This window comes from Mercenaria mercenaria, chromosome 3 (genome assembly GCF_021730395.1).
Source record: "Mercenaria mercenaria strain notata chromosome 3, MADL_Memer_1, whole genome shotgun sequence".
Taxonomy (NCBI): domain Eukaryota; kingdom Metazoa; phylum Mollusca; class Bivalvia; order Venerida; family Veneridae; genus Mercenaria; species Mercenaria mercenaria.
Window position 1 is genome coordinate 87,976,305 of NC_069363.1, and position 8,424 is coordinate 87,984,728.

The 8,424-nt window shown below is 35.7% G+C and overlaps 1 protein-coding gene across 1 annotated transcript; it reads left to right on the top strand.

Annotated features, from left to right (window-relative positions):
• The first annotated feature begins 29 nt into the window (after positions 1 to 29).
• On the top strand, positions 30 to 8,201 carry LOC123524132 (uncharacterized). Its single transcript, XM_053539189.1, has 7 exons — positions 30 to 3,162; positions 4,393 to 4,567; positions 5,113 to 5,178; positions 6,042 to 6,173; positions 6,803 to 6,913; positions 7,557 to 7,619; positions 8,062 to 8,201. The coding sequence occupies exons 1-6, from the start codon at positions 3,097 to 3,099 to the stop codon at positions 7,616 to 7,618; spliced, it is 612 nt and encodes a 203-aa protein (XP_053395164.1). The 5' UTR covers positions 30 to 3,096; the 3' UTR covers position 7,619; positions 8,062 to 8,201.
• Positions 8,202 to 8,424: the final 223 nt, after the last annotated feature.

An 8,424-nucleotide genomic window follows, 5' to 3' on the forward strand; every position in this document is an offset into this window, starting at 1 on the left:
GTGTCCGCTCTGTAACCCTTGAACTCTTTGAAGGATATCACAGAAACTTGACACAAATATTCACAACATCGAGACGACGTGCAGAGTGCATGTTCTGGATGGCTCGCTTCAAGGTCAAGGTCACACTTAGGCCCAATAGTCACATGAGTGTGCTTCGTGTCCGCTCTGTAACTCTTGAAGTGCTTGAAGGATTATAAAGAAAATTGGCATAAATGTTCACCACATCAAGACGACTTGCAGAGCACATGTTCTGGATGTCTTGCTTCAAGGTAAATGTCACACTTAGTTAGCCAAAGGATTTCAAACAAACTAGCCGCAAATGTTCACTACATCGAGACGATGTGCAGAGCGCATGTTCTGGATGGCTAGATACAAGGTCACACTAAGGAGTCAAAGGACATACCTACAGGCGTATATTGCGATGCTCTTGTTATTTTATTATCACAGCAGCGTTTTTACCGCCGTGTGGCGGTTGTAAAAAGTCTCCCCGTACTTTCAATCAATTTATTTTATTTATATTTGGGATTTACGGCGCACCAACACAGTATAGGTTATATGGCGCCAAACAGGACTACAAATTTTGGTTTCACATCTCATTTACATCGAAATAAAAACATTAGGTATGGAATCAAAATTTGCATACCTGCTGGATTCACAGAGTTACAGCAAAACCAAGTGTTAAGACCCTATTAGTCGCCTCTTACAATCATGCAAGGGTAAGGCAGTGGTTCCAATTCTTTTCATACACAGATCATCTCAGAACCAAATGGGGCACTTTCAATCAAAGCTGTTATATTTCGATCTCTTCAGATCGATCAGCACGGCATTCATGTTTTGTAAGTGGTACTGTTTAATTTTTCAGCTTAAACATTTCTACTTGGGTGGTTCTAATACTCCCGCTTTTAAAACTTTGGGTAATGTTAAATCAACCCTTGGGTATGGTGGTTGCTTTTAAATTTTGTCTTCTGGTAGTTTCTCTGATATGCAGGCTCGTGCACCAAACCTCACACTTAATTCCTACTATAGACAGTGTAAATAAAGTCCGTAACACACGTTATGATGCCAAAAGTACGTCTTTTTTCTTCTAAAAGTGCATCAAAGTGTACTGTTAACCAAGGAGCAGACTTCTTTGAGGGTCGTCTTGGCATGATGGTGGATGAAAATCTAAATCCGATTAATTATTGTGGAATTCATATATCTTATATTTTATTTGCATGTCCAATCAAAAAGAATTTCTTATTTTGAAGATATAAGCCAAAATGGAGTGCCAGACTTTGGCCATAAACGTTCCATTAACCGTTGTACTAAAATTATTTGTACTGGAATATTGACAGGAATAGCCGAAGTCAGGTGATCAAAATCTTCTTATGTTTAGCTTGCTAAATCCGGCGGTGTCAGTACAATTTCTAATCACAATTTTACCTTCAAAATCGTCCAGCGACCGTACTGACCTTTAAATACAATAGTCAAGCCACCGCCCGGTTAACAGCAACGACAGACGTGATAGATGTCCGTCCGGTTTCCTATATGTTTCGCACGGGCGCCGCCCGGACCTTGCCCAATTCCTGTCAGATCTGAAAACTGACTGCCCGGCATGTCCTTGCAGGAAAGCCGTCCGGTGCCTGCCTGTTTTATGACTGCATGAACAAAAAGCTTCAAAATCGTCCGGAGCTTGTACTCTCAAAATCTTTGAATCGGCGCCGTTAGAAAAAAATCGGGCGGTGTCCGTATTATTTGTGACTGAAGCATATTTGTCATTTTACATTTTTATATAAGACTACTGTATGTTACTGTATGTTAAGCTTGCTTAAGCCAAGTATTTTTTCCTCTTATAAATGAAGTTATCTATTTTATTATTAGTAGTATTATCATTATTATCATCATCATATTAAAAGAAAGGCATGGTTGACCCGTTCTTTTCTCAGTTTTAAGGGGCTTGTAAAATACTTCAATACAATGTCTCGATGCCCTGTAACAGTCCCAGGTCCTATATACATTGTATGGAATCTGTATATAATTCTCAGCTTTTACTTTCTACAGGTAATCATTTTTATTTAGTACAATGTAGACAGTATTCTTGCAGGAACCGTCTGTAATACGGAGAATGTATTGCGGAGTGCCCGTTACTACATACACGCGGTCGTCATATAAACTTGTCTAAAACTGAGGACAATGTCTTACAAATATATTAAAATTAGAAAATTTATATTATGTAAGCGTAGAGCTACGAATCGCGGGGTCGTGAGTTTGATCCCCGGGCGGAGCGTATGTTCTCCCTGACGATTTGATAAAAGACATTCCGTCTGAAATCATTCGTCCCCCACCTCTGATTCATGTGAAGAAGTTGGCAGTTACTTGCAGAGAACAGGTTGTACTGGCGCAGATTCCAAGAACAGGTTAACTGTTCGCCGTTACATAACAAAAATACTGTTGAAAAACGGTGTTAAACCCAAAACAAACAAACAAACAAACGTTTTTTTTTTAATAAAAAACTTTCTAGATACAATTGAAACAATATATTTTAAAAAGAATGCTTTAGAAATTTCTCATGAAATCTAGGGACGTTCTCTAACAGCATAGTAAAATGCATATATACATTATCTCTTCACTGGTTATGTAGGGAGACTATAAACCAATAATTTAAAACTGAAAATACTTCATTGTTTCAACGAGTAAAAATAAGTAATACTTAAAATGACCCATCACTTTTAAAAGCTTTGACCCAGGGCCTGTCATAAGCAGTCTTAATTGGGACCACTATATAGGATTATTTTGCAAAATCTCTTTTGACGTAATATTTTGAAGAAAAAAAAATAGATGACATAAACACTTCTTCAATAAACAAAATCGCAATTAATAGTATAGTAAAAAATATTTTACTGTTTGTAAATAATTTATAATTATAATCTAGATTCAGTTTGAGAACAACGAATCCCGCTGGTACGGCACATACGTAAATGCTCTGACTTGATTGGTCTAACACAGGCGACGCCATGACGTCACCAAAGCATTTGACGTCGTCCTTTAGCAACGCCACATCGCATCTAGATACGGACTTCATCAGCTGTTATTTTGATATTTCATTATGAAATAATAATGGCCAAAGAAAGCTCTGGGTGTTTTGCGTGGCTTTTTAGCCTTAAAACATCATGCAACGAACGGGTATGTTAAAATTATTCAGAAACGAAGAATAACACCTCGTTTATTTTCTCTGTTGCTTGGCTGTTTGGTGAAATGTAAATTATAGAAGTTCAATTAACTCACTTTCATAGTGCACGAATTTTATTTTCTGATAAAATATATATTGGATTATAAGATGTTTTCCCTATCAACCCACTGGTCCCTCCGATTTGTTTAATTTTACCGCGAGTAGTATATTTGTATTAAATACATAGTCACTAGCAGCGAATGAAATTTGGAAAATTATTTCATCTGGTGGAAGTAAAACGGAACTTTTTATAGAAGGCAAAACAAATTTCGATAATTTATGTCGGGGCATTTGACCGTTCTTGATTACTTGCCTACTGTTATATACTGTAAGGTTTGTGTCCAATTATGGCAAGGCGCCTAGATATACAGACGGACCGGCACACTACACACCGGTCCGTCTGTATAGCTAGGCGCCTTGCCGTAATTGTACACTAACCTTACTGTGCGTTATAAATTCACACTGCGTGTGAAGTTTCTCTAGTCCGGATTAGTTAAAAAGGCTTGTTAAACCCACTGCTGATTTATGAGACATGAACAGAGATTATAAATAATGTTATATAGTAAAATATAGTTCTGTACAAGATCAGAACAGAACAGAATATTTATTTTGACTTAAGCATATACAGCTTATCGTCCATACATGAAGATATATTACAATGGCATGCACATGAAAATGGCAAAATATCTAAGGTTACATAGAAGGCACATATCATAAACTTTAAACATCAACATTAATCAGGTCATTTCTTATTCTAAGTGCTTTTATAATAAAAATTGATAGTCTATACAATAGTTTATGATTACTACTTTTTAAAAGCTCAACAAACTTGAACATATTTGGTCGATTTCTGTAATAGGCGGGAATGTATGATTTTCGCAATTCTTTGTATGAGTCACATATACACACAAAATGATATTCGTCCTCTATATCGTTCTTATCACATAATGCACATTTTCGCTCACTTCTTATCTGGTTCCTGTGCCTACCTTGCTCTATTGCCAAACAGTGGGAAGAAAGTCTAAGTTTGGCCAAAGCATTTCTGGATTTACTATTGTCAATTGTATGTAGGTACTGCCGTAATATTTCCGCAAATATAAACAACGAATACACCTAGATAGATATTATTAACATAAATTAGAAATATTTATTAAAATATATTCCTTCATTTTTTTTTTTCACAGTGGGCAAGATTCAGAAATCGCTTCCGGCAAAGATTTTATGCCAGAAGGGGTCAGACTGTTGACCCAGCAACCGTTCTGAACGAAACGGGAACCAGGGACATAGTCATAACTAAGACACCTTACAAGACGAACAAAGTATTACCACTAAATCTTGCTACCGCGGCAGTTGTGAAAGGTTTGTGGATTCGTTAATATTCTATTAAATTAGGCTTTCATGTTAATACAAGTTTGAATTCAAACGAAGCCACCTGCAGTAAAATAAATAAGTATTTTTGACGACGCTTAATGTACGTCATCATTTAACATCAGTCAAAACATCTACTTGCAATACTAGTTTATGTTCTAGAAATTTCGGATATAATGTATAAGTGAATATCGACTGTGTGCTTATAACAAAAAAAAAAAAAAAAAAAAAAAAAAAAATAAGAACAATAGAAAAAAAGAAAACATGCTCAAGTTAGTTGTTGAAATTTTTTAAGCTGCAGTAAATAAATCAATCATATATTATCCTTATCAAATCCAAATTTCAATATGGTTTCATAAATTGACTTATATTAAATTGCTGAATGCAGAATTGGAATCACAAATCTCCTTGCTCCGTTAACTACTTCACAGAATAAAAACATTCCTCTTAATAAATAATAACATGTACATCTTTTGTAAATTAGAAACTCTCTTCTGTTTCTAAACATGTAAACTTTATACTGATTTTTTCTACAGAAGACCAAAGTGTACCTGAACAATATCCACATGCTGCAGAAACTGACAAAGGATTTGACCATCTAGGTAATTTTTCCAACTGAAATGACATGAGGATTGCTTTAAAATCTACTTAACGCCTTTTTCTGAATATCACACTACTTTAATCGAAAGACAAACTTGTTCCAGAAATGATCATGACTTTTATTTTTAGTATAAACATAAATACATATTTATCAATTATAGTTACTTTCTTTTCTTTTTTGGATATGGGTTTATCAGTTAAAAAGTAAGTTAGATAAGTTTCATAGTGTTCTTCGGTTAATATACATTTAATAACTAAATGTCCGCCTCTACATCACAAACTCCCCATAATAATCCGAGATGGAAGACCAATGACCGACCCATGACGTATTGTCTGTTGTCACATTGCCACGTAGAATATTTTACCCGTTCGGATAGAACTTTTGGTCACCAGACTAGTAGACTTATAGAGCTAACTGACCGGATACAAAATGTCTTCTATCTTTGTGACTTAATTGGATTACACTTGGCTCCAAACTGCCGGAAACAAGAAAACACTTTGCTCAAAGGTTACAAGACACCGGGAACTGGATGACACTTTGCTCCAATGCTACGTAACGTCAGAAACCAGATTAAAAAGAAAACATTGCCATTTAATTAAACACATATTATATCCGAGTCTAAAATCAAGCAACCTCGAGCACTGGTCTATGAATATTTTGTGCAAGAATAACAAAGAGGTACCTTGCAACATGTTAAATCACAGCTGGACGTACTTGCCACTAAAATTATCTGTATGTTCTCTGTGTAGTTCGTGTTGATTTTATTTTATTTTTTAAATTATGTGCATATTTTATTAGTTATACATGTTATGAATATCAAACATGAAATGTACATTTTATGAATGCATTTCTCTGTTTCTGCAGTTGACGAATACGTGTTGTGCATTATACGCAATGCTGCAGACTCACTGAGGCAGGCGTCGCATAGCAGCACTCACATCGTCATGGACAATGTAGCAGACGACAAGGTGTCATTGTCATCAAGCATTATAAGCCGTAAGTTCACGAACGTGCCTACATAAAACTGATAAACTGAAATGAATTTGCTGAGTATATATTGTCTAAATTTTTATATAGTCGAACACATACTTTTTTGAGCCGCACCATGAGAAAACCAAAATAGTGCATTTGCGACCAGCCTGGATCCAAACCAGCCTGCGCATCCGCGCATTCTGGTCAGGATCCATGCTGTTCGCTAACTGTTTCTCTAATTGCAATAGACTTTGAAAGCGAACAGCATGGATCCTGACCAGACTGCGCGGATGCACAGGCTGGTCTGGATCCATGCTGGCCGCAAATGCACTATGTTTGTTTTCTCATGGTGCGGCTCACATAAAGACCATGTTTGGTGGTATATCTATATGCACGTGGTCTTTATCTATAGATTTAATACACTGCAATCGTTCAATCTGAAAATAAAAAAAAAAAGATAGTATCTGTTAAGTGATTGTCTTTGGCATATGTTTGAGTGCTTCAAAAGTACAAGTTATCATTCAAATCTAGTGTTATTCATATTCATCAAGTTTTAGGAAACATTCACAACTTGCAAACGAATTTAGATCTATTAATAGTCGATAAAAAGAAAAACGATCCCTGTATAATTTAATTCCAAATTAATTACATAGAAATCGCAGACACAGCAGTGACAGAGAGCCTGACGAATATAGTGTTAGAAGCTGACATCAACTATTCTGCCATTCATGTGACCAAAGCTAGAACTGTCAAAGAATTTATGGGTAAGTAACTCTGATGGTGGCCTGTTTGTTTAATATGTACAGGGGTTCCCAGAACGTCTGAATCAATGGTGTTGTCAATCAAAGATTGTTATGGGGATATATCTTGAAACATTCATTCTTTCAAAAAATATGACATCGTTATTCTTGAATTACAATCATATGTCTGAAAAGTGGTGACAGTATCTTGTCTATATTTTGGCCGTTCTTAATCGTAAAATGCCGTTTAGAAAGTTGTAACTGGACCATCATTATCACGTTACTAAATGAAACATTTAACCACCATAAAATTCTAAATTAAGTTACGTTAATAAATATTTTCAAGTGACTATTCAGTATTGACGATATCTTCTAACTTGAACACTAGCTTGATGTTTTAGTAAACGGATTTACTGTCAGAATTTCAGTCTCAAACTCAGCTGAGACTAAAAAGTGTTTTGTGAACATAAAGCCTGCGTACTATTTCCGAGCGGAGACTTCAAAATTGGCAAGGTTTACCTTCCGCGACGCGTCTTCAATGTCGGTTTTATAACTACAGGAAACGCATTGCCAATTTTTGTGCTACATGTACTGTAATTTAGTATTTTCTAGTACTACAGAAGATTGAATAAAGATTTCAATTACTTGTATCATATTGCTTTCACAGAGGCATTAGGAATTGTTTCCAGAGATGTTGATGACGGTGGTCTACCACCAGTTTGTTTGTAAAGTAAGTATCTATACTGTATAAGAAATCTCTCACATTTATTCCAGTTTTATAGTTTAATTAGTGTATTTCTCCAAAACTTTACTGACTGTCCGAACGGATCTGAGCGGAGATACGGCCACTCTAAAAGACAAAGCTCGAGTTCGAACTTCCAACTAGAGAAATTAAAACTTTTTCGGAAAAAATGCAATAATCTACAATTTGAGCGTCTTCAGTTACTTGAAGCACTATCTTCCATTCACATCATTTTGCTAGAGCGAAGTCAACTTTCCAAGGTGACAAGTGTTGCCACGAAATAAAACACACACGCGCGCGCGCGCACGCACGCACGCACATGTCCCCTAGGAGCTTCCGTATCAGTCTGACAAACAAAGAATTGCTATTTTTTTCTTGATTTCGATATTTATAAAATATACCAACAACGCGTTCTTTTCCTATATTTCAGAAACCAAGAGAGAACGTCGCACCAATTACTTTTTTGCATATCTTTAATTATGTTTATTCACAGTAACTGTTTTAAATTGGTTTTTGAGGTTCTGAATTTATTTCCTATAATAAATCTCATAGAAACCTCTAAAGTATTTGCTTTTTGAATTATTAGATATGTACGACAAATGAGTGTTACTGATGACAAATTTACGTCACATTAAAGCGACTATTTCTTACCCCAAAAGAAGCTCGCTTGCTAATTTCTGTGGAAATTTTTTTAATGAATACAGAACTCCACTGGAAAATGTCAGATAAAAAGTTGTTACAATGTTCACTGTTATCGAGTCCCTCAGCTGTTTCGCTTTTCATAAATATGTAA

Bases quoted from the DNA above. Each gene is read 5' to 3' on its own strand.
- LOC123524132 (XM_053539189.1), top strand. From the start codon at position 3,097: ATGGCCAAAGAAAGCTCTGGGTGTTTTGCGTGGCTTTTTAGCCTTAAA. The intron at 3,163-4,392 runs GTATGTTAAAAT...TTTTTTTCACAG, and splicing joins AAACATCATGCAACGAACGG to TGGGCAAGATTCAGAAATCG. The intron at 5,179-6,041 runs GTAATTTTTCCA...CTGTTTCTGCAG, and splicing joins CAAAGGATTTGACCATCTAG to TTGACGAATACGTGTTGTGC.